This window comes from Myxocyprinus asiaticus, chromosome 7 (assembly GCF_019703515.2).
Source record: "Myxocyprinus asiaticus isolate MX2 ecotype Aquarium Trade chromosome 7, UBuf_Myxa_2, whole genome shotgun sequence".
NCBI classification, from domain to species: Eukaryota; Metazoa; Chordata; class Actinopteri; order Cypriniformes; family Catostomidae; genus Myxocyprinus; species Myxocyprinus asiaticus.
Genome location: NC_059350.1, coordinates 40,178,486 through 40,205,275, shown reverse-complemented (window position 1 = coordinate 40,205,275; position 26,790 = coordinate 40,178,486). Strand labels below are relative to the sequence as shown.

The 26,790-nt window shown below is 46.0% G+C and overlaps 1 protein-coding gene across 1 annotated transcript in view; it reads right to left on the bottom strand.

Annotated features, from left to right (window-relative positions):
• The window catches only part of LOC127444132 (zeta-sarcoglycan-like), a 473,893-nt gene that overhangs the window by 209,796 nt on the left and 237,307 nt on the right, over nt 1-26,790 (bottom strand). Inside the window, exon 2 of the mRNA XM_051703346.1 lies at nt 14,545-14,739. Within this exon, the coding sequence (XP_051559306.1) occupies nt 14,545-14,739 (195 nt within the window). The remainder of the gene's footprint in view (nt 1-14,544; nt 14,740-26,790) is intronic.

The following is a 26,790-nucleotide window of genomic DNA, read 5'->3' as shown; positions in this document are numbered from 1 at the left end:
GTGTCTGTAGCTACAGACAGGCACTAAAAGCTGCCAGGTCAGCATATTTTAGCAAACTCATAGAAAATAACCACAACAATCCTAGGTGTTTATTCAGTACTGAGTCTAAATTGGTTAGGAATAAAGCCTCAACTGAACCAGATGTTCTGTCGCAGCACAAGAGTAATAACGTCACGTATTTCTTTACTGATAAAATTGAAATAATCGGAAATAAAATTGGAATTATGCAATCATCTGTCACAGTACCTCAGAAAACAGTGTCTCATAATTTTCCTAACATGCAACTTCAATACTTCGCTGTCATAGGTCATGAAGAGCTAGCAAAACTTATCAAAACATCAAAAGCCACAACATGTATCTTAGATCTAATACCAACTAAACTCTTAAAAGAGGTATTCCCTGTAATCTCAGAACCTCTTCTTAATATTATTAACTCCTTGCTATCCTTAGGACATGTCCCAAGAAACTTTAAAATGGCAGTTATCAAATCGCTTATTAAAAAGCCACAACTTGATCCTGGAGAATTGGCTAATTATAGACTAATTTCAAATCTCCCGTTTATGTAAAAAATACTAGAAAAGGTAGTGTCCTCCCAACTATGTTTATTTCTACAGAGAAATAGTATATATTAACAATTTCAGTCAGGATTTAGGCCCCTTCACAGTACAAAGACTGCACTTATAAAAGTTACAAATTACTTGCTCTTATCATCTGATCGTGGCTCCATTTCTCTTCTAATGCTGTTAGATCTTAGTGCTGCCTTCGGCACCATAGATCACGACATTCTCTTAAATAGGCTTGAGAATTATGTTGGCATTTGTGAACTTGCATTAGCATGGTTTAGGTCCTATTTAGCAGACCTCAAGACCAGATTATTGTAATGCATTATGGGGAGGATGTCCAGCAAGATCAATAAATAAACTTCAATTGGTTCAAAATGCAGTAGTCAGATGGCTGACTAGAACCAAATAATATGATCATATTAGCCCCATTTTATCGTTGTTACATTGGCTACCTGTTAAATTTTGTATTCATTTAAAAATTCTGTTATCTATGTACAAAGCTTTGAATGGTCTAGCTCCGCAGTACTTAAGTGACCTTCTACCACACTATATTTCATCATGTTCATTACAATCGCAAAATTCTGGCCTGTTAATTGTTCCTATAATATCAAAATCCACAAAAGGAGGTAGATCCTTTTCATATTTGGCTCCTAAACTATGGAATAGTCTCCTTAACACTGTTTGAGATGCAGACACACTCACTCAGTTTAGACTAAAGACTCATCTATTTAGCCAGGCATACACCTAATTTATCCTTCAACTCACAATTAGGCTGCTTAAGTTAGGTCTGCCTGAACCAGAAACCAGAAACATTGATCATGATCTATAACTCTGCAATAAATTGAATGGCATCTATGCTAATATTATTTTATTTGTTTCCCTGTCTCAACCTCTGGACTCCTGTCCTGAGGTCACCAGAACCAGATGGATCAAGCTCCATTGCTTCGTGTTGGACTCCACTTCTACGTGTCTCTGAGTGATGACGACTGATTGCAGCCGGTGCCAGCCAAACATCACTTCAGTCTATTACGATGGACTTCAGAGGATGAACTGATGCCAACTCCAACCATAAGACATGGGATACATCATATGCCATTGCCTGAACCTTGGAATTAGGATAGACCTCACCGAAATTACCGGCCGGTTGAACTGCGATGCACCTCACTGTTCTCTGCCTGCATCACCTCGGTCTAAAGACATTACTCATTAAACTTACAGTTCATACAAAATCTTTGTTTAAACACTGACCCTTAACACTTACTTAGTTTAATAATTTTAAACCGTGACTTGCACTATACCTAAGAAATATTGGCATTATATTCATGATGTTAGCCAGAGGGGAACTGGCCCCCACAGTGAGCCTGGTTTCTCCCAAGGTTATTTTTCTCAATTAACCAATATCTTATGGAGTTTTTTGTTCCTTGCTACAGTCGCCTTCGGCTTGCTCACTGGGTTTCTAAATACAATTATTATTTAATTACTTATTTTTAAACACAATTCACAATTATATTTTATCAAACTACACAATGATGAATCTAAGACATTATAGATATTACAGTTTCATTTGCTGTTAATGCATGATTTTCTGTAAAGCTGCTTTGAAATGATGTGTGTTCTGAAAGGCGCTATACAAATAAAAATGACTTGACTTGACATTATAATATCAATTTAGTATACAGCTTTACAGTTGGGTTCTGGAAGTCAAAATCCCATATTTTTTTGTTTTCCATAAGCAAATGAATTATTAATGCTATATTAAAAACCTTTAAAGACAGACCTACCATAAGCTCAGAGGTTGTAAATTCATAGTATATTCTTCTCTTGAAGCTATGAGTCTGAATATTTTTTTACTCATATATATATATATATATATATATATATATATATATATATATATATATATATATATATACACAGTTGTTCTCAAAAGTTTGCATACCCTGGCAGAAATTGTGAAATTTTGGCATTGATTTGAAAATATGACTGATCATGCAAAAAACCCTGTCTTTTATTTAAGGATAGTGATCATATAAAGCCATTAATTATCACATAGTTGTTTGGCTCCTTTTTAAATCATAATGATAACAGAAATCACCCAAATGACCCTGATTGAAAGTTTACATACCCTTGAATGTTTGGCCTTGTTACAGACACACAAGGTGACACACACAGGTTTAAATGGCAATTAAAGATTAATTTCCCACACCTGTGGGTTTTTAAATTGCAATTAATGTCTGTGTATAAACAGACAATGAGTTTGTTAGCTCTCACGTGGATGCACCGAGCAGGCTAGATACTGAGCCACGGGGAGCAGAACAGAACTGTCAAAAGACCTGCGTGACAAGGTAATGGAACTTTATAAAGATGGAAAAGGATATAAAAAGATATCCAAAGCCTTGAAAATACCAGTCAGTACTGTTCAGTCACTTATTAAGAAGTGGAAAATTCGGGGATCTCTTGATACCAAGCCAAGGTCAGGTAGACCAAGAAAGATTTCAGCCACAACTGCCAGAAGAATTGTTCGGGATACAAAGAAAAACCCACAGGTAACCTCAGGAGAACTACAGGCTGCTCTGGAAAAAGACGGTGTGGTTGTTTCAAGGAGCACAATACGACGATACTTGAACAAAAATTAGCTGCATGGTCGAGTTGCCAGAAAGAAACCTTTACTGCTCCGATGCCACAAAAAAGCCTGGTTACAATATGCCTGACAACACCTTGACATGCCTCACAGCTTCTGGCACACTGTAATTTGGAGTGACGAGACCAAAATAGAGCTTTATGGTCACAACCATAAGCGCTATGTTTGGAGAGGGGTCAACATGGCCTATAGTGAAAAGAATATCATCCCCACTGTGAAGCATGGTGGTGGCTCACTGATGTTTTAGGGTTGTGTGAGCTCTAAAGGCACAGGGAATCTTGTGAAAATTGATGGCAAGATGAATGCAGTATGTTATCAGAAAACACTGGCAGACAATTTGCATTCTTCTGCACGAAATCTGCGCATGGGACGCTCTTGGACTTTCCAGCACGACAATGACCCTAAGCACAAGGCCAAGTTGACCCTCCAGTGGTTACAGCAGAAAAAGGTGAAGGTTCTGGAGTGGCCATCACAGTCTCCTGACCTCAATATCATCGAGCCACTCTGGGAAGATCTCAAATGTGCGGTTCATGCAAGACGACCAAAGACTTTGCATGACCTGGAGGCATTTTGCCAAGACGAATGGGCAGCTATACCACCTGCAAGAATTTAGGGCCTCATAGACAACTATTACAAAAGACTGCACACTGTCATTGATGCTAAAGGGGGCGATACACAGTATTAAGAACTAAGGGTATGCAGACTTTTGAACAGGGGTCATTTCATTTTTTTCTTTGTTGCCATGTTTTGTTTTATGATTGTGCCATTCTGTTATAACCTACAGTTGAATATGAATCCCATAAGAAATAAAAGGAATGTTTTTTGCCAGCTCACTCATGTTTTCTTTAAAAATGGTACATATATTACCAGTTCTCCAAGGGTATGCAAAATTTTGAGCACAAGTGTATATATATATATATATATATATATATATATATATATATATATATATATATATATATATATATATATTAATCTAGTTTAATAGTGGAATTCCTGGTGAAGAACTACTCAATCCATGAACCTGAAGAAAAAGAAAACTCCTCCAACAGCCAACAAAGCACTGAAATGGCCACCCATTTGCATGATGTACTGTGAATGATGCAACTGAGTCTGTCTTCCTACGCTTTAAAATACTTATTTAATTGTAAATATCTAAATATTTTGCAATAAAATTCAAATATATTTTTTAAATCAGTAGTTATATTTTTCCACCATTTTTGTTTCGATTATGTCATTTGCAATGCCCCCCATGAAAGATGTTAAGTACACAGTCTTGTACCTTTGTCTTTTTGTACAAATTTTCAAATAATGTAATGCCGTTATTTACCTCGGAGCTTGTTGGTGTGGTTCATGGATTAGAACTCTTTTAAGAAGGATTATATGAAGTACATATGGAACAAATAAATGGTAAAAAGAAAATACTTCCTGAACCCTGAAGGCTGAACAACTGGGTGGGCACTGTTGTGCTCTATTGTGAGGTAAAATATCAGAATACTTTGATGTATACATTTTCCCCCAAGTTTTGTTTAGAAACACATACACATTTCACCCAGCTGTGGCCACTTGCTGTGTTCACAACTCACACACCCACAGAATTACAACTTGTGTGATATTTATCACGGTGAGGGATTTGACTAATATCAGTGGAATATCCTGCTTTATGGGTAAACGGGAAAGAAATTCATCTGCACAATTGGATTTAGTAACAGCAGAATCCGTCAACCCCCGAGACTTGCTAACAGCTCCTGTGAAATTACCCATCTGCCTTTTTCCCTTTCCCCAAGTTTGATGTTCACTCTCATTCCTTCACTCTCTCACTCCCTCTCTTTCAACCCCCCCCCACCCCACCCCACCCATTGTTGTTTTGGGCTAGCTTATTGGAAATTTGATTGTTGGGGGCCATTTATGAAAACAGTAGGGGAGGATTGACTTGACCAAGAAGATCTGCATACATATATATCCTGTCCAAGCAGTGGCCCCTTAGGGGATTGTGGAATATTACAGCTCAAATGGTTGGTGACTATGCAGGTAAATTGAGTTGGAAAAGACACATTTTGCAGAAATTGGGGAAAATGGATAGATATGTAACTTATGACGGGTTTATCAAGCTCTGGTTGCCTTGGCAACAGATGCATATTATTATGGGCTGTTATGCTGAAGCAGTGGCCCCTAAAATGCAGTGATTTACTCTCATCTTCAATTTTAGCAATTTTGGTGGGATCAGTAGGGGGAGATATGTCAGTAATCACATGACAGAGCATACAATCCGCTACAGCTATTATGACTGTCATTTTACAGCACTATATATTATAAGTACATTAAAAAGTGTGCTCTGTGATGACACTATAAATGTATTTAGATGACCGTTATGGCGTAAGATAGTCTATGCATAAAAGCACTTGAGGTTTCTTTCACTAGTTCCCATGTTTAAATAATGCGGATTGAGCATAAGGGATGTTTTTGAGGGGGATTCTGTCACTTTATTTTCATATAGACAGTGAAGATATGGCAGGAAAATGGGGTGAGAAGGAATGGGATGGGAACATGATGCAGGCCAGACTCGAACTCAGATCTTCACATTAGCATGGGCTCGATGTGTCATTGCCTATGCACTAACTTTTAGGCTACAGCCCTGTCAAAACAGTAATATGACGTTAACAGGTATGGCTCATAGTTTTGTATGTAAGGATTCCAAGGTTACCCCACGGAACCACCCAGACATTAAATATTGATTAAAAATAAATAAATAAATAAAAACTAGCAAGTACACCTATTAAATGGACATTCTGCCTGGAGCAATCTGAACTTTAAGTGTTTTGCTTAAGGGCGCAATGGTGTTGGAGCATGGATCATCCCTTATGAGGTTTGAAACTCCAGCCTTTTGGTTCCCAGCCCTATGGTACATCATCCAGAGAAGCCAGAAAAAAAATAAAAAATAAATAAATAAATAAAAAAGAATAAGAAAAGCTGTTTATATACATGCAGCATTGTGATTTACAAAAACCTATGATCTTCATTTCATTAGTTTAATTATTTATCACATTATAAGCATTCAGGATGTAATGATGAACCACTAGGTTTAGCAATATCTGCCTTTGAAGTTAGAGGATAGACCCACCTGAGAGGCACTATACAAGTCAAACTATTCAAGGTTTGTTTTGCCTTCAAGACAATGGAAATTCTAGAATTCTGAGCAAGGTTTAGACCCTTTCGCAGTCACCTGGGAACTTTGCCCTTAGGAAATTTCTTGAGGAGAACGCGTATGATGAACTGGACACCCGAACACACAAAAGTAACCCCTTTAGGGATGTCATCTAGTGTTGACCATTTTTCTTCTGACATTGTTTGCATGCGCAATTCAATAGCAACAACAACAACTAAATCAACAACACCATTGTAGGACGCCATGATCTGAGCTACACTTGTTAACACAGCACACACTAAACTCAATGGAAAACATGTTGAAAATGCAATCTAAACCTATTTAATAACACAATATTTAACAATAAAGGCTTTTATGACTCTTTATAACTTTTTTTTTTAGTTTTCTTAAAAATAGCCATTTTTAATATCCTGGTTACTTGCGTAACCTCCGTTCCCTGATGGAGGGAACGAGATGTTGTGTTGATGTAGTGACACTAGGGGTCACTCTTGGGAGCCCAAGACACCTCTGGTCTTTGATAAAAGGCCAATGAAAATTGGCATATCGTATTTGCATGCCACTCCCCCGGACATACGGGTATAAAAGGAGCTGGTATGCAACCACTCATTCAGGTTTTATGCTGAAGAGCCGAGACAAGGTCCGTCCATTTCAGCGGGTAGTTCAGCATTGTGGCAGGAGGGACACAACGTCTCATTCCCTCCGTCAGGGAACGGAGGTTACGCAAGTAACCAGGATGTTCCCTATCTGTCACTCACTCGACGTTGTGTCGATGTAGTGACACTAGGGGTCCCAATACAAAACGCTGGAACTGGCTGAACTGTGTTACGTGAACTGGTGGTGTGTGCCTCATAGCCAGCGCACTAGGCTGACACGTAACATCCCCCAACATAGTTATGAGTGTCGAACGGCCCTTTGGGGACAAGTCGACTACCCAAAAGATAGAGAAAGGCTAGCCCAGTCGTGGCCTCTTTTCCCCTTCTTTTTTTCCACTCTCTAAAAAACAAGGGGGATTATCTGACTGGGCCGCCAGGTCTATTCGGGGGGTGTCCCTCCCAAGTGGAGGACACCGCAGAGACCACACCTCGCCCAAAGTGAGGGGGATATTTAAGTGGAAAATACATCACAGGGTCTGCCGACCATGTGGAGAAGTCTCATGGTAGATCCTGCCCAACGGGGGAGGAGTTACTACAAACATGGAGACTGTGGCAGAGGGGCTCTGCCCAAGGAAGATGTAGTTTGTCAACGGGGAAACGAATTAGCGGAAGATATACATCGCATGGGGTTACCTTACAGGGAACCGCCACATGAGGAGCACCTACCCCAGAACAGGGCTCTTAGTTAGCACGTGTACTGGCTGGCAGCGAGTCTCTCCGAAAACTCGACTGCCACAGGGCTCGGAGGAAGTCAACCAGGGAACATAGTTTGTGAACACTACTGGGAATTAATGGCGCACGTATTCAGCTCAGAGGAGGTGAAAGGCACTATGTGCAAGCGATACACACTGCCGGCTATCCTGGGCTTATCTGCTTGTATTGCCTGCCACTACCTGGGACGAAACCGGTTCCACCTGGAGGTTGTAGAACCTTGCAACGGTGTTGGGTGTTGCCCAGCCCCCTGCTCTGCAAATGTCTGTTAGAGAGGCACCCCTGGCCAGGGCCCAGGAGGCCGCTATACCCCTGGTAGAATGGGCTCGTAGCCCTACCGAGGGCGGCACTTCCTGGGCGTGATATGCCATAGCTATTGCATCAATGAGCTAGTGGGCGATCCTCTGTTTGGAGACGGCGCTTCTTTTCCGCTGTGCACCAGGGCAGACAAAGAGCTGTTCAGAGGTCCTAAAGCTCTGCATGCGATCCAAATAGATGCGTAAAGCTCGCACCGGACACAGCAACGACAGGGCTGGGTCTGCCTCCTCCTGGGGCAGTGCTCGCAGGTTCACCACCTGGTCCCTAAAAGGGATCGTGGGAACCTTGGGCACATAGCCCAGTCGGGGTCTCTAAATCACATGAGAGTAGCCTGGACCAAACTCCAGGCACGTTTCGCTGACAGAGAACGCTTACAGGTCACCTACCCTCTTGATGGAAGTGAGCGCAGTCAGGAGGGCAGTCTTCAAGGAGAGTGCCTTAAGCTCAGCTGACTGCAAAGGCTCAAAGGGGGCACTCCGTAGACCCTGAAAAACTACAGAGAGGTCCCATGAGGGAATGAGGTGGGGTCTGGAGGGGTTCAGCCTCCTGGCACCTCTCAGGAACCTGATGATCAGGTCGCGCTTCCTTACCGTCCACTGTGTCGTGGAGTGCTGCTTTAGCAGCAATGTACACCTTCAAGGTGGAAGGGGACAGCCGCCCTTCCAACCTCTCCTGAAGGAAGGAAAGCACTGATCCGACTGCCAATCTCTGGGGGTCTTCCCATTGGGAAGAACACCACTTAGTGAACAGACGCCACTTAAAGGCATACAGGCGCCTCGTAGAGGGGGCCCTAGCCTGAGTGATCGTGTCTACCACTGCGGGTGATAGACTGCTTAGGTCTTCTGCGTCCTGTCCTGGGACCAGACATGGAGATTCCAGAGGTCTGGTCATGGGTGCCAGATGGTGCCCCGTCCCTGAGAAAGAAGGTCCTTGCTCAGTGGAATTCACTGGGGGGGGGGCTGTCGTGAGGAGCGTGGGGTCCGAGAACCATGTCTGGGTGGGCCAGTAGGGTGCTACCAGGACGACCTGCTCCTCGTCCTCCCTGACCTTGCACAGAGTCTGTGCAAGTAGGCTCCCTGGGGGAAATGCATGTTTGCATAGGCCAGGAGGCCAGCTGTGTGCCAGCGTGTCTATGCCGAGAGGTGCCTCGGTCAGGGAGTACCAGAGCGGACAGTGGGAGGATTCTTGGGAGGTGAACAGGTCTACCTGTGCCTGTCCGAATCGACTCCAAATCAGCTGGACCACCTGAGGGTGGAGTCTCCACTCTCCCCTGAGGGTAACCTGCCATGACAGCGCGTCTGCTGCAGTGTTGAGGTCGCCTGGGATGTGAGTGGCTCGCAGTGACTTGAAGTACTGCTGACTCCAGAGCAGGAGACGGCGGGCGAGTTGTGACATACAACGAGAGCACAGACCGCCTTGGCAGTTGAAATATGCTACCATTGCCGTCTTGTCTGTCCGAACTAACACGTGCTTGCCCTGGATCAACGGCTGGAACCTCCGCAGGGCGAGCAGAATTGCCAACAACTCGAGGCAGTTGATGTGTCAACGCAGCCGCGGGCCCGTTCATAAGCCGGTGGCTGCGTGCCCATTGTAAACAGCGCCCCAGCCTGTTTTGGAGGCGTCTGTCATGACCACGACCCGCCTGGAGACCTGCTCTAGGGGAACACCTGCCCGTAGAAATGAGAGGTCGGTCCAAGGGCTGAAGAGATGGTGACAGACCGGCGTGATGGCCACGCGATGTGTCCCGCGGCACCATTCCCATCTCGGGCTCGAGTCTGAAGCCAGTGCTGAAGCGGTCTCATATGCACCAACATGAGCGGGGTGACCACCGCTGAGGATGCCATATGCCCCAGGAGCCTCTGAAAGAGTTTCAGTGGAATCACTGTTTTCTGTTTGAACACCTTCAAACAGGTCAGCACCAACTGTGCGCGCTCATTCATGAGGCGCGCTGTCAATGAGACTGAGTCCAACTCCAAACCAAGAAAAGAGATGCTCTGAATCGGGAGGAGCTTGCTCTTTTCCCAGTTGACCCAAAGCCCTAATCGGCTGAGGTGCGAGAGCACCAAGTCCCTAGAGTGAGCTAGGATTAGCCAATCGTCAAAATAATTGAGAATGCGATTGCCCACCTCCTTTAACAGGGAAAGAGCTGCCTCTGTGACCTTCATGAAGACTCGAGGGGACAAGGACAGGCCAAAAGGGAGGACCTTGTACTGATATGCCTGACCCTCGAATGCAAACCGCAGGAAGGGTCTGTGTCGAGGTAGAATCGAGATGTGAAAGTACACGTCCTTCAGGTCTACCACCGTGAACCAATCTTGATGCCAGACACTCACCAGAATGCGTTTTTGCATCAGCATCTTGAACAGGAGTCTGTGTAAAGCCCGGTTCAATACTCGCAGGTCCAAGATTGGCCGCAACCCACCGCCTTTTTTCGGTACGATGAAGTAGGGGCTGTAAAACCCCTTTTTCATCTCGGATGGAGGGACAGGTCCTATCACACCCTTCCGTAGGAGGTTGGCGATCTCCACGCAAAAGGTAGCAGCATTTTCGTCCTTCACCAAGGTGAAGTGGATACCGCTGAACCTGGGCAGATGCCTGGTGAACTGAATCGCGTAGCTGAGTCAGACGGTCTGGACCAGCCATCGCGACGGATTGGAAAGCGCAAGACATGAATCCAAGTTCTGCACGAGGTGGACCAAAGGGACAATGTCGTCAGACATACCGGCAGGTGGGGCCTTGCAGCGAGGTGGAGCTCGAGTCTAGGGACATCGAAGCACTTACCTGGCTCCTTGTGACCACCCCCGGAACAGCCTGGGATGGGGAGGAAGAGGCCTCTCCTCACAACCCATGGAGACTGTCACATCGGGGGCGGATGTGTGCCACAGCTTGGTGCGCAGGGGCGGGGAAACCGCTGCTGGAGCACCAATCCTGCAAGGGAAAAAAGGTGGACGATGGTCGTGATGATGACCGTGCACACCGGGTATTTGACCCAGGGAAGGAGGAAACCACTCTTTTGCTGAACTGTTGGGTATCGCAGCCACTTGGGCATGCGGCAAAATCATATGAAAAGGCAACAAAAGATTCTCCACCCGGCCCTCCACCGGGGGATGGAGTGGTCTTACTACCAGCTCCAATGCAGAGGGTTTCGTCGACGCTGGGTCGCCCCTCTTAGGGGCGCTTTGTCGACCTTCGTGGGTTCTTGGCGGCCGGCCTTGAGACGGGTGGCATCTGCTTCCTGTGGTGGGCTCCACACCGGGGCTAGGCCGAAGGGGCGGGTTGCGGCAGAGCCGGTGCAGTCACCGCAGGGGGATGCCCTTGGCGATGAACAGATGGGGTGCAGGATCTTGAGCCGTGCCGGGGCAGGATATGCCAGATAGCCTCCGTATGCTGCTTCACCATTGAGAACTGCTGGGAAAAGTCCTCGACGGTGTCGCCGAATAGGCCAGCCTGGGAGATGGGGCAGCAAGGAACCGTGTCTTGTCGGCCTCACCCATCTCGACCAGGTTGAGCCAAAGTTGGTGCTCCTGGACCACTAGTGTGGACATCGTCTGCCCGAGAGACTGCGCCGTGACCGTCGCTCAGAGAGTGAGGTCGGTTGCCGAGCGCAGTTCCTGTATCAGATCTGGGGCAGAACTACCCTCGTGCAGTTCTTTTAGTGCCTTGGCTTGGTGGACCTGCAGGAGAGCCATGGCATGCAGGGCAGAGGCGGCTTGTCCAGCAGCGCTGTAGGCTTTGGCCGTCAGGACGACGTGAGCCTACAGGGCTTGGACAGGAGCTTTGGGCATATTTATTTCTGCGTGCATAGGTGCACCACGAGCGCCTTATCCACCGGGGGAATCGCCGTATAGTCCCTGGCTGCCCCACCATCGAGGGTAGTGAGGGCGGCGGAACTGAGAAATCGGGACCGGGCAGTAAAAGGTGCCTCCCACGATTTTGTCAGCTCCTCGTGCACTTCCGGGAAGAAAGGCACTGGAGTGGGGCGTGGCTGCTTTGAGCGGCGCCGCGAGCCCAGGAACCAATCATCAAGCCACAAGTGTTCAGGGGAGAGCAGAGGGTTCCACTCTAGCCCTATGCTCGTGGCCGCCCGGGAAAACATGTCCATCATCTCTGCATCAGCCTGTGACTGGGCAATCGTCCCCGAAGGGGGGAGCCCAGCTGAGGCTTCTGCGTCCGACTGGACAAGCCTGCTCTCCGATGCTGTGCTCGAGAGCTCATCAGCCCCCAAATCGCCCCCAGTGCTAGCCGCGCTGGCCTCAAACCCGTAGGTAGAAGGACCAAGTGGGGAGCCGCAACGTTGCCATGGTCAGATCCAGCAGAGGTGAATGAACAGTCATGAGAATTCAGCTCAGTGAGCATGACCGTTCAGCTCCGAAGAGAAAATCTGAATGAGTGGTTGCATACCAGCTCCTTTTATACCCGTATGTCCGGGGGAGTAGCATGCAAATACCACTTGCCAATTTTCATTGGCTTTTTATCAAAGACCAGAGGTGTCTTGGGCTCCCAAGAGTGACCCCTAGTGTCACTACATCGACACAACGTCGAGTGAGTGAAAGATAGGGAACTTGTCTGTGAGCTTGCTTGTGTGAATAATCCAAAGTTATATCTTAAATGTCCAGAACAAAATATGCGGTCTTGCATGCTAAACAAATCATCGGAAATATATGTTATCGGCTACTGTTGATAAAATGTTATACATCATTGCAAAGGGGAGGATCTCAGCTTTCTAATGACAGATCAAATCTAGATTGAGATTCTGGTCCACTCAGAGGTATTCGATGAAACAAATGGGAAACAAAGGGGGTTGTGTATGAACTGAAAATTAGACTGAATGTCTATAGATGAGCACATCTGTGAGGGCTAATATGTGTTACCTACATTTCAGAACGGCATTTTGAGGAAATAGAGGACAAAATCTTGCTGTCATCTAGTGGAATACAATAAGACTTTTTGGAGGGAGATGGAGTGAACAGAACCAGAATTACATGCTTACAAAATCTAAAAAAGATCTATTCATCATTAGATTGTAAACATACAATACTAATTATTAATAATTAGAGTGTTTTTAAATAAGTAACATTTTGTAAATTAGTCCACAGTATGTTTGAATGGTGAGCTTTTACATTTGCGTATGAAAAATTGCAGGCGGCAGCCCAAAAATGCCCCAGAGTTGGAGAGGTTAAACAACTTTACAGCTTAAATAATACATGAGTTTTAACAGAATCAGTACTGTAAGTGCTTTTATAAATTATAAGCTTCACATTTCTTCCTTTAAACTCTCCAAAAATGTCCCCATTCACTTCCATTGTAAGTGCTTCACTGAAACCTCGATTTTAATTTTTAATTTTAATTTTTTTTTTTTTTAAGAAACAGAGGGATGAGTTAAAATTATTATTATTATATATATTTTTTGTTTTATAATATTATTATTTTTTTTGGTACTCAGCTTATGGGGACAGTTGGCTGGTTCTCACAATGTCAAAAATTTCAGCTTTTTCTATTCTTGTTGGGAAATTTTAGTACCCACAATGTAAACAAAACCTAAACCACACACATAGAGGTTTTATGAGCCTGTAATGTGTGTTTCAATAACACACTCAAACCCACACTAACTCTACAAAGAGGTATTTAAGTTAACAATTCTTGCTTACCACTATTAATTTATCACACACACAGGCACACACTTTGGCAAAAAATCCTCTAATTTCTTCTCGCTGTCTCGGCAGACAAACCAAAAAATGTTAATTTTTGAGTAGGATGAAAGGTTGACAACTCTGCTGATCCAGGCAGCCCATGCTTTGTACTTCTGTATAACCAGCATGTGTGTCAGATGCTGTTAAACAAGGACAAGTCAGCTGGGTAAATAAAGTGCTGTAGCCAGTCACACAGACAGACAAAAAAATAATTTAGAAAGATGACAGAAGATGCCAAAATGAGCAAAGTTATCACAGATGGAACTACAAAAAAACCTGTAAAATTTGTCTCCATGATTCTATGGCGTGGTAGGTAGTTTTTACAGTGTGGCTCTGTGGCTACTATGGTGTTGTGGGTGGTTACTAGGGCATTACTAGTTGGTTTCTAGGAGTAATATTGCCAGGTGGTTGCTTCCTGGTCCAAGTCATAAGATGTTTTGGTCCCTATATATATCCCAGGTCCCTCCTTCAAAATAAGTCATCAGGCAAAAATCATAAGTCTAATAGCTTAGAAAAGTAATAGCACACCTCTCCTCAACAAGCCAGACAAACTAAGGGAATATTCATGTGTGTAGCACAAATGGTATGGGACAAGTTACGTGCTGAATTTTAATACTCAAGGTTAGGTTTTGTTCAAATCCCTATCCCTTAATATGTGCAATAGTGATAGTAGCACCACAAATAAGATACAAACTCAGCCTTAAAAAGCTGAGAGTGACAGCAAAGTACCACACCTGGAAGAGGAAAGGATCTGTGAAGATGATGTAAAGAGGAGGACATGAAAACATAGCAAGGTACTCACCACGGTGAAGTTCATGACCTTTAGGATCCAGATGGTCAAGGCTAGGTTGACGATCATGGTGACAAGGAGGAGGAGAATGAAGAAATAGAGGCAGCGCTTTCGCCAACCGTAAATCCCCACCGGGTACGCCGTAGCACAGCCCGGTTGCTGGAGGGGGTTGGGCTGAGATGCCAGGATGTATTGCTCCTGAGTCATCTTCACAGAAAGAAGAAAAAGAGAGAAATTTATTTCAGATTTCATGATTTTCTCATGTTTTCATACTCTCACGCAGTGTTCTCTTTTCTTTGTGGTCATGTGCAAAAAAATTATAATAATAATTTGAATATTCTATATATATATATGTGTGTGTGTGTGCGTGGGTGTGTGTGTGTGTGTGTGTAAATTATATTCACCCTTTGCTAAATTGAAAACATTATAACTACACATTATATGATGTTTTTTTTTTTTTTTTTTTTTTTTTGTATGTATAGTAATTTCAAATCAGATGATTGCAACACACTCCAAAAAAGTTGAGACAGGGGCAATTTAAGACTAATAACAATTTGACAACTTGTTAAAATAACAAGGCAATGTGAAACAGGAGATGTTAAATAGGTGAGGCAATCGTGTCATAGTATATAAGGAGCCTCCAGAAACAACCTAGACATTCGAGAGCAAGGATAATTCGAGACTTGTCAATTTGCCAACAGATGCTTCTACAAATAATCCAGCACTTTGAGAACAATGTTCCCCAAAAACAAATTGGAAGGATTTTGGGCATTTCACCCTCTACATTGCACAATGCAATAAAAAGATTCAAGGAATCAAATCTCGGTGCATAAAGGGCAAGACGAAACAACTTCTGAATGCGCATGATCTCAGATCCCTCAGACATCACTGTCTTAAAAAATCATTCATATTTAATGGATATCATTAACATGGGCTTGGTATTACTTTAGTAAACCTTTGTTCATCAACACCATGCATCCACAGATGCAAGTTAAGACTTTACTATGCAAAGCAGAAGCCCTACATCAACACTGTCCAGAAGCGCTGCCGACTTCTCTTGGCTCGGTATCATCTTAGATGGAAAGTAGAACAGTGGAACCGTGTTTTTTGGTCTGTGTTGTGTTGTGTCTGTGGCTGTGTTTCAAAAAACGATTTGAAATAAAAGCAAATTGGGGGAAGGAAAAGCCAAGATGAAGATACTGTATAGAACAGTAACAGAAGGAGAGAAAGAGCAACATTGCAATAAAACGTAAGTGAGAAGTAGTACTAGGCAAAGAAAGATGTGGGATGAGCTCCATCTCTCAGTCACATCTTCTTTTCATTTTTTAATTTTCAATCTCTACAATCTCAGCTCAACTAGATACCTTAAGTATATCCTTTCAGACAACTCTCCAAACTCTTAGTAACCGAAAAGTCTCAAAACTTCATTAGCAATCTCTTTACCAGTCTTCTGCAGTCTGTTTGCAGAGAACGCCCCTGGGCGCTTTGGCAGAACATTTAAAAGAGTATATTCTAAAAGAGTATATTTTCTTTCTGAAAGAGCGGCACACACGGAACGTCTTTTTAAAGACGCGTCTTTTTAAAGATGCCTTTCCATTTGTGTTGTTCCTGGTTGCGGTCGTTATCTCTCCGCTTCTGATGGCCACAATCGCTGTCTTACGTGTCTGGGCACTGCCCATGCGGAGACATCGTTTGTGGAATGGTCGCCCAGCCTCACACTGACGTGGAAATGACGGACGTGCTTTCCCAGGCAGCCACGAGCGTCGGGCTAGAGTGGAACCCTCCACTCTCCCCTGAACACTCGCGGCTCGACAATCGGTTCCTGGGCACGGGGCGCCAACCACGGCCACTTCCGGCCCCCGTTCCTTTCTTCCCGGAAGTGCATGAGGAGCTGAAAAGATTGTGGGAGGCACCTTTTACTGCCCGGCCCCGGTCTTTCAGCTCCCCCGCTCTCGCTACCCTCTTTTGTGTCCGCAGAGTGCCACCACCTGGCGTGGGCACCCGAGACTCCCGTCCAGGGCCTGTAGGTTTACGTCGTCCCTGACGGCAAGAGCCTATGGTGCTGCTGGACAAGCCGCCTCCGCCCTGCATGCCATGGCTCTCCTGCAAGTACACCAAGCCAAGGCACTAAAAGAACTGCACGAGGGTAGTTCTGACCTGGGATTGATGCAGGAACTGCGCTCGGCGACCAACCTCGCTCTCCGGGCAACGATGGTCACAGCGTGGTCTCTCGGGCAGGCGATATCCATCCTGGTGGTCCAGGAGCGCCACCTATGGCTCAACTTGGTCGAGATGGGAGAAGCGGACAAGGCACGGTTCCTTGACACCCATTTCCCAGTTTGGCCTGTTTGGCAATGCCATCGAGGACTTTGCCCAGCATTTCTCGGCGGTGAAGAAGCAGACGGACGTTTTACAGCATATCCTGCCCGGCGCGGCTTAAGACCCCGCACCCTGTCTGCTCGTCACCAAGGGCGTCCTCCTGCGGTAACAACACCGGCTCCACCACAGCCCACCCCCATGGCCCGGCTCCGGTGTGGAGCCCTCCGCAGGAAGCAGACGCCACCCGTCACACGGCCGGCCGCTAAGAACCCGAGGAAGGCTTCGAAGCACCCCCAAGATGGGCGACCCAGGGGCGAGGAGATCTACTTCTCTGGGGCTGGTCGACAGACCACTCCATCCGCTGGTGGAGGGCCGAGAGGAGAATCTTTTGTCGCTGAATGCCCAAGAGTCTGCGGCACCAAAAAGCCTGACAAAAGAATGGTTGCCTAGTCTCCTGGGTCACATATCCGGTGCGCGCGGCCGTCGTCACGTCCACGTCCCATTTTGGCAGATATGGCGCTCCAGTGGCGGACCCCCCGCCCCTGTGCGCCCAGCTGTGGCACAAACACACCCACACGGGATTGGTTCCTGTGGACTACGGGGACGAGATTCCTCCTCCCCCCTCCTCGGCCAATCTTATGGTGGGCGGCAGGAGCCAGGTAAGTGCTTCGATGTCCCTGGACTCAGCACGGCCACAGGGCTCGAGTCCCCTCGACATGGCACCTCGAGATCCGCCCCGCCGCGAGGCCCCACCCACCGGTACATCCGACTTGATCATTCCCTTGGTCCCTCTCGCCCAGAATTTGGGCGCATGGCTCGTGCTTTCCAACCCATCGTGTTGGCTGACCTGGATCATCCGACTCGGCTACGCGATTCAGTTCGCCAGGCGCCCGCCCAGGTTCAGCGGCATCAGCTTCACCTCGGTGAAGGGTGAGAATGCCGCTACCTTGCGTGCAGAGATTGCTACTCTTCTGCGCAAGGGCGCGATAACCTGTCCCTCCAGCCGAGATGAAGAAAGGGTTCTAAAGCCCTTACTTCATCGTACCGAAGAAAGGCAGTGGGTTGCAACCAATCCTGGACCTGTGAGTACTGAACCGGCTTCGCACAGACTCCCGTTCAAGATGCTCAAGATGCTGATGCATTCTAGCGTGTGTCCGACGTCTAGATTGGTTCGCGGCAGTAGACCTGAAGGACGCATACTTCCACGTCTCGGTCCTACCTCGACACAGACCTTTCCTGCGGTTTGCCTTCAAGGGCCAGGCGTACCAATACAAGGTCCTCCCACTCGGCCTGATCTTGTCCCTCACATCTCCATGAAGGTCGCGGAGGCAGCCCTTACCTCGCTAAGGGAAGTGGGCATCCGCATTCTCAACTATCTTGACGACTGGCTGATCTTAGCTCACTCTCTAGAGTTGCTATGCGCACACAGGGACCTCGTCCTCTGGCACCTCAGCCGACTGGGGCTTCGAGTCAACTGGGAAAAGAGCAAGCTCTCCCCGGTTCAGAGCATCTCTTTTCTCGGTCTGGAGTTGGACTCAGTCTTGATGACAGTGTGCCTCACGAACGAGCGTGCACTGTCGGTGCTGAACTGTCTGAAGGCGTTCAGACGGAGAACAGTGGTTCCACTGAAACACTTTCAGAGGCTCCTGGGGCATATGGCATCCTCAGCAGGGGCCACACCAGCAGGGGGTTGATGCATATAAGACCGCTTCAGCACTGGGTTTGGAATCGAGTCCCGAGATGGGCATGACACTGCGGGACACATCGCGTGATCATTACGCCGGTCTGTCACCGCCTCTTCAGCCCTTGGACCAACCTGGCATTTCTACAGGCAGGGGTTCCCCTAGAGCAGGTGTCCAGGCACGTCGTGGTTACAACGGATGCCTCCAAGACGGGCTGGGGCACCGTTTGCAATGGGCACACAGCCGCCGGCTCTTGGACTGGCCTGCAGCTGTGTTGGCACATTAACTGCCTAGAATTATTGGCAGTACTGCTCGCCTTGCGGAGGTTTCTGCCGTTGATTCTGGGCAAGCACGTGTTGGTCCGGATGGACAACAAAGCGACGGTAGCTTACATCAACCGCCAAGGCGGTCTACGCTCCCATTGCATGTCACAACTCGCCCACCATCTCCTCCTCTGGAGTCAGCAGCGACTCAATTCGCTACAAGCCACTCACATCCCGGGCGACCTCAACACCATCAGGTTACCCTCAGGGGAGAGTGGAGACTCCACCCTCAGGTGGTCCAGCTGATTTGGAGTCGATTTGGTCGAGCACAGTTAGACCTGTTTGCTTCCTGGGAATCCTCCCACTGCCTGCTTTGGTACGCCCTGACCGAGGCACCTCTCAGTGTAGACGCATTGGCACACAGCTGGCCCCCTGGACTATGCAAGTATGCGTTTCCCCCAGTGAGCCTACTTGCACAGACCCTGTGCAAGGTCAGGGAGGACAGGGAGCAAGTCATCCTAGTAGCACCCTACAGGCCCACACAGACATGGTTCTTGGATGTCACACTCCTCGTGACAGCACCCCCCCCCCTGGCAAATTCCCCTGAGGAAGGACCTTCTTTCTCAGGGACGGGGCACCATCTGGCACCCGCGACCAGACCTCTGGAATCTCCACATCTGGCCCTTGGACGGGACGTGGAGTACTTAAGTGGCCTACCGCCCACGATGGTAGACACGATCACTCAGGCTAGGGCTTCCTCTACGAGGCGCCTGTATGCCTTGAAGTGGCGTCTGTTCGCTAAGTGGTGTTCTTCCCAATGCGAAGACCCCCAGAGATGTGCAGTCGGATCGGTGCTTTCCTTCCTGCAGGAGATGTTGGAGGGGCGGCTGTCCCCCTCCACCTTGAAGGTGTATGTAGCCACTATTTCGGCTCATCGCGATGCAGTATATGGTACTTGGGGAAGCACGACTTGATCATCAGGTTCCTGAGAGGCGCTGGGAGGTTTTACCCCTCTAGACCGGGCCTCGTTCCCCCAGGGGACCTCTCTATAGTCCTTCACGATCTACGGGGATCTCCCTTTGAGCCCTTGGAGTCAGCTGAGCTTAAGGCACTCTCTTTCAAGACTGCCCTCCTGACTGCGCTCACTTCCATCAAGAGAGTAGGTGACCTGCAAGCGTTCTCTGTCAGCGAATTGTGCCTGGAATTCGGTCTGGGTTACTCTCACGTGATACTGAGACCCTGACCGGGCTATGTGACCAAGATTCTCATGACCCCTTTTAGGGATCAGGTGGTGAACCTGCAAGCGCTGCCCCAGGAGGAGGCAGACCCAGCCTTCGCGTTCCTGTGTCTGGTGCGAGCTTTACGCATCTATTTGGATCGTACTCAGAGCTTTAGAAGCTCTGAGCAGCTTTTTGTCTGCTTTGGTGGACAGCGGAAAGGAAGCGCTGTCTCCAAACAGAGGATCGCCCACTGGGTCATTGACGGCATCACTATGGCATATCAATCTCAGGACATGCCACCCACTGCAGGGTTATGAGCCCACTCTACCAGGAGTGTGGCGGCCTCCTAGGCCCTGGCCAGTGGCACCTCTTTGGCAGACATCTGCAGAGCAGCGGGTTGGGCAACACCCAAGACCTTTGCGAGGTTCTACAATCTCTGGGTTGAGTCGGTTGAGTCCCATGTAGTGGCAGGCACAAGCAGGTAAGTTCCAGGACAACTGGCTGGATGTTCCGCTTGAGCATAGCACCTTTCCCCTCCCTTGAGGGGAAGACATGCGCACTTGACTCCCAGTAGTGTTCACAGCCTATGATCCCTGGATGACTTTCTCCTTAGCCCTGTGGCAGTCGAGTTTGCAGAGAAACTCGCTGCCAGCTTAGTAAGTGTGCTGGTAAGGCCCTGTACTGAAGTAGGTGCTCCACATGCGGTGGTTCCCCATAGGTAACCCCATGTGTTATATCTTCCATAAAATTGTTTCCCTCTTGGTAAACTACGTCTTCCTTGAGCAGAGGGCCCTCTGCTCTGGTTGCCATGCTTGTAGAAACTCCTCCCCCCTTGGGTAGGACCTACCATGCGACTCTCCACATGACATGCTTCCGACAAGACTCGGTAAGACCATGTGATGTATTTCCACTTGAAGTACCCCCCTCCCCCACTTTCTTCGGGCAGGGTGTGGTCTCCGTGGTGTCTTCCCCTTGGGAGTGACCCCCCCAACCCCCCGACGTGGACACTCTCGGATCCCAGTCCGTTAACAAATTCCACTCTTTTTGGGGAGAAAAGAGCGGGAAAAGTGGCTTCGGCTGGGCTAGCCTGTCCCTATAGTTGGGCAGCGACTTGTTCTTGATGGACCGTTCGACGCTCATAAGAGCGTTGGGGGAGATTACGTGACGGCCTGGTGCGCTGGCTACAAGGCACACAGCAGTCTGCCCGTCACACACCGCCAGTTTACGCAACACAGTTCAGCTAGTTGTGGCGTTTTGTATAGGGACCCCTAGTGTCACTACATCGACACAACATCGAGTGAGTGACAGATAGGGAACATCCTGGTTATTTTTGTAAACTCCGTTCCCTGATGGAGGGAACGAGACGTTGTGTCCCTCTTGCCACAATGCTGAACAAAACCTGAATGAGTGGTTGCATACCGGGGGAGTGGCATGTAAATTCCACTCGCCAATTCTCATTGGCCTTTTTTCAAAAAAGCAGAGGTGTTTGGGGCTCCCAAGAGTGACCCCTAGTGTCACTACATCGACACAATGTCTCTTTCCCTCCATCAGGGAACGGAGGTTACAAAAGTAACCAGGACGTTTTGTGTATTTTTCATATTAAATTATTTTAGTTCTTCAAACGAGATATAACATAAAACAAAGGCAACCTGAGTAAACATAAAATACAGTTTTAAACTCAATAGCTGGTTGTGCCACCAACAACTTATTTGCAGAACTGCTTTAGTTCAGCCACATTGGAGGGATTTTGAGCATGAACTGCCCGTTTAAGGTCCTGCCACAGCATCTCAATCGGGTTCAAGACAGGATTTTGTCTAGGCCACGCCAAAACTTTAATTTTGCTTCTTTTAAGCCATTCAAAGGTGGACTAACTCCTATGCTTTGGATCATTGTCTTGCTGCAAAATCCAGTTGCGCTTGATCTTCAACTCATGGACTGATAACCAGACAGTCTCCTTTAGGATTTTCTGGTAGAGAGCAGAATTCATGTTTCCCTCAATTAAGTCACCCTGGCCCTGAAGCAGCAAAGCATCCCCAGACCATCACACTACCACCACCATGCTTGACCATAGGTAGATGTTCTTTTTGTGGAATTCTGTGTTTGATTTACACCAGATGTTACGGGATGCCTGTCTTCCAAACAGTTCCACTTTCGACTCATCAGTCCACAGAACATTCTCCCAAAAGCTTTGAGGAACATCAATGTGTGTTTTGGCTAAATTTAGATAAGACTTAATGTTCTTCTGGGTTAGCAGTGGTTTTTGCCTAGCCATTCTTCCATGGATACCATTTTTGGCCAGTGTCTTTCTGATAGTGGAGTCATGAACATTAACCTTTATTGATGCGAGAGAGGCCTTGGATGTGGTCCTTGGCTTTTTTGTGACTTCCTGGATGAGTCATCGCTGTGCTCTTGGAGGAATTTTGGAAGGTCAGCCACTTCTGGGAAGGTTCACTACTGTGCCAAGTTTTCTCCATTTGGAGATAATGGCACTCACTGTGGTTCTTTGGCGTCCCAGAGCCTTTGAAATAGCTTTGTAACCCTTCCCAGACTGATGTATTTCAATCATCTTTTTCCCCTTAATTTCTGGAATTTCTTTCGACCTTAGCATAGTGTGCCACTGGGTGAGACCTTTAGCCAACATTATGCTGCTGAAAAAATTCTATTTAGGTGTTGATTTGATTGAACAGGGCTGACAGTAATCAGGCCTGGGTGTGTCTATTCCAGCTGAACCCCATTTCGAATGCAGCTTCATAGATTTGGGGATTAAGTAATTTAGGGCAAATACTTTTCCACAGCACTGTATATTATTAGGTATACAAGATATAGTGATACAATAATGCTATCTTAAGCTGAGAACAGTGAAAATAGTTAATATTAACACATGCTGAGAATGTGAAGGGTTAATAAATATTTATCCAGCTGTAATGGACAGTCAACCCTGGTGTTTGCCTTTGTAGTGTGGCCCTTTCGATATGCACCACGTGCAATGGGAAATACGGGATTGCCCTCGACTGTTTCATTGCTAAACAGGCGATAATGGGTGTTCCACTGCGTTAATTTTGGCCAAAATACAGGACTTCCTTGCTAAAACTCCACGTTGGAGTCCTGATCATGGTTTGATTTTCAATTAAAAACAGCTGACTATAAAATCCCTTACATATCAAACAAACACAGATAGAAACAGTAGTATCAAATTTGTTACTCACCAGCTTTATTGTTGTGTCCAATATAGTTGACACTACTCCATCTTTTAATATAAGTGTCTTTGCACAGTCTGAATCATAATAGCTCTCAAAAGAATCCTTAATCCTAGCAAATATGCTGAATAAAACATATAATCCCACATTGATGCATTCAGAAATTTTGTTTAAATAAGCCACTCATTCCTAACATTGGGATCCTTCAGTTTTTTTCACAACCAGGAACACAACAACCTCTGGGGACCTTACTTGACATCCTAATCTGGTTAAAAGCAAACTACAGTAACAACAGTAACACCTTCAGGGTTGAAGTACATAGGCCACTCTATCAGTTCACCGTGACAAATATGTATGTTGTGGAGGTGGGGCTATTCACAATGTAGCCAATTTCAAAATGAGTCATTTTGCAGAGTAGAAACAACAAAGGCTTTTTACGGACTGAAGAGTAAGTTTTGAGTTCTGAAACGTATAGTATGTTTTTATAGTACAATCACATCTTATTTGTCAAAATATCAAGGGACATTTGATTCCTCATGACATGACCCCTTTAAAGAACCCAGAAACAAATATGTTGATCTGAAAAAACTTTTTTTAGTCTCCTCAGAACCATAAAGCCAACTCAAGAACCCTTTACAGGACACCAAGAACTTCAGTATTATTACCTCTATATCACCATCACAGATATTTAAACCTCTCTGAGCATTTTTTTTTCTCTTTAGCATCACACACAAGCATTCATAACCTTTACAGCTCCTATTGTGGTGAAGAGTGTGTATGTGTGGATTTTCTACATATTTGTGGTGTGCCAATCGATGAATGTGGGTTTTACTCTGTGCAGAGGAGTGTAGTTAATAGTCAGTTTCCACTAGTTTCAATACATGGGTGAAAGAGACCATTATTTTTCTGTAGTCTCAAGTCCTCAGCTGCTATATATATATATATATATATATCGAGGGTCATGGAGAGAGAGAGAGAGAGAGAGATTGGATTGTTGTTGCTTACTCTTTATTTGTACCTTTCAGTCACCCACACATTCTCTAGCTATACCGTTTTAGCCTATCGTTGTTTCTCACTTTGTTCCTGCCATCTTCCCATGGCGGTTTTGTCTTTATGTGCTAGCACTACTATTATGTGCTACTGTGTCAGATTGAATTTCTCCTGTGGGAATTAATAAAAGTATATTGTATTGTATTGTATTGTATTGTATTGTATATCTCTCACTCCCTGTGTCTCTATATGTCCTCCCTTTTATATCGCTTGGTGTGGTTCCATACCAGCTTTACTCCACCCCTGACCAGTCTTCCCTATCCTTCCATGTTTTGCTTGCTCGTTCTCTCTTTGTCTCCCTGGTTCAAATCCATTTCTAAAATGTATCTGACAGCAGAGTGATCCATCAAACACATGTGCAGCCAAGCTGGACCAGAACGGCACCCTGCCTACAACCTAACACTATTAACACGCTCACCAACTACGCACTCAGAGAAAGAGAGATGACAGTTCCGATGGCAGTTGGCAGTAACTTAAATTTTTGCCAGATAATGTATATTTTTATGACTTAAACACTACTTAAATGATTGGAAACTAAACTAAGAACAAAAGAGGCAGAAGATTTTTAAGGTAAGACCTCTAAGAAACTTAAAGATCACATAACAAATTACATATAACCTAAACATCAAGCTAACTGCTAGCCAAGCTAGATTCCATGGCAGTTAAAACTGTTGATCACAGCTTGGGCCTGCCTAAGGCAGTAGCATTTTTCAAAAAAGAAGAGGAGCTGAAGATAATATATCCAGCAGAAGTTAAATAAAACAAAGATAAGATGAAAGAGATGATCCTGAAAAAGAACACAGGGATGCTGCTGTCTGACTACAATGAACCAGAACCCAACAGAGTCTGGTGTAACCTGCTCTTCTTCACTGATCAGCCATCAGCCTGGCACAGCACTCTCATAACTGCCATAAACTGCAGCAGAAATGGTGGCATCAGTAAAGGTAGACTAATCATTCTGGAAGGTGAAAAAGATACATAGTTGACTGTAAACTTGTATCACAATGGTTCCAGAAGAATTTCATTAACTAATCAACTTTGAAATGGAGGTTCAGAAGTTAAAGAAAGACCCTGAGGTGAAGAGCAGTAAAGTCCTGCATCACAATAGTCACAAATGGAGTGCTCAGCTCAAGCACCCCTGTAGCACACAGACACCCTGTCTCTCCTGCATCTCCAAAGATCAAGGCCTTGAGAGACAACATCGCTGAGCTGGAGCAGGACAACTTCCTGTTTAAAGAGGAAACTACCAACAACCTCTGCCAGCTCCAAAACCAGACCAGCCACCTCAGCACACAGCAACTTCAACAGCTCTGCTCTTCTGTCAGACAGCTGGAAGAGAACAACAAGGAGACGCGAGAGGAGCTGAGGAAGGTGAGAGAGGAGCTGATCAAGAGAGATCAACACAGCAATATGCTGGAGAAACAACTGGAGCAGATGAGACAACAGCTACAAACACTGAAGACATCACAACCACAGAACAACAGCAACAGTGTGCCAGCACAGAAACACTCAACACCTCTCCTCCTGAACACATCAGATAAACAACACAACACCAGCAGTATGTCAACACAAACACATGCCATCCCATCCCCTGCAACCCAGTAGGTTTCTCAGGTCTCTTAAACTTCACAGAACCCCAAGAAGAAAGACATCAGCAACATACAGAGATATCCACAGACCACAACAACATCTGTATCAGCAACAACAGAGAAAAGAAGAGACAACACAACATCATCATCCTCTGTGACTCTAACGACAACCACCTGGACCAGAGACGACTGTTCCCCAGGAGAACTGTAAGGAAGCTCTCACCTCTCACTCTGCTTTGAAGCTGCTGAGAGAGAATGTTTTGGGAACACCATCACACATTATACTGCACACTGGAACAAATGACCTCAGCACCAAGAGAGTCGATGTCGCCAAAGCTCACATCAATGTGGTGAAATCAGCTAGTGGAATCTACCCCAGTGCCAAAATCATCATCTCTACACTGCTGCCTCGCGTTCCACAAAACGTCACCTATGCCATTAATTCAGAGATAGCTTATGTGTGTGCACTCATGCCAAATGTACATATATAGCAAATTATCAGCGTATCACTCATGATCACCTTTAAGACCATCTCCACATTCATCAAGAGGGCATGAGAATATTTGCTAAAACAATCAAGGATGTAACATCAGTGGAAAGATGAGGATACTTACCTGTGTGCTATCTACATCCTCCCCCCCACATGAGTCACCCTATTATAATGAGGAGATATTTAACACATAAAATCTGAGATAATTCAGTTTCAGTCTCTTGGCTCAGTCCTGATAATGGGGGATCTGAATGCAAGAACTGGGAAAGAACTGGATTATATTAGTTTAGTTGGAGATAAGTATATTATTAACAATACAAATATAAATCAAAATAAGTGTTCCACTAAACCACATCAGAACTATGACAACACTATAAACAGAAATGGAAAAAAAAAGTTCTGCAGCTCTGTAAAAGCCTAGGTCTCTACATAGTGAATGGAAGAACAA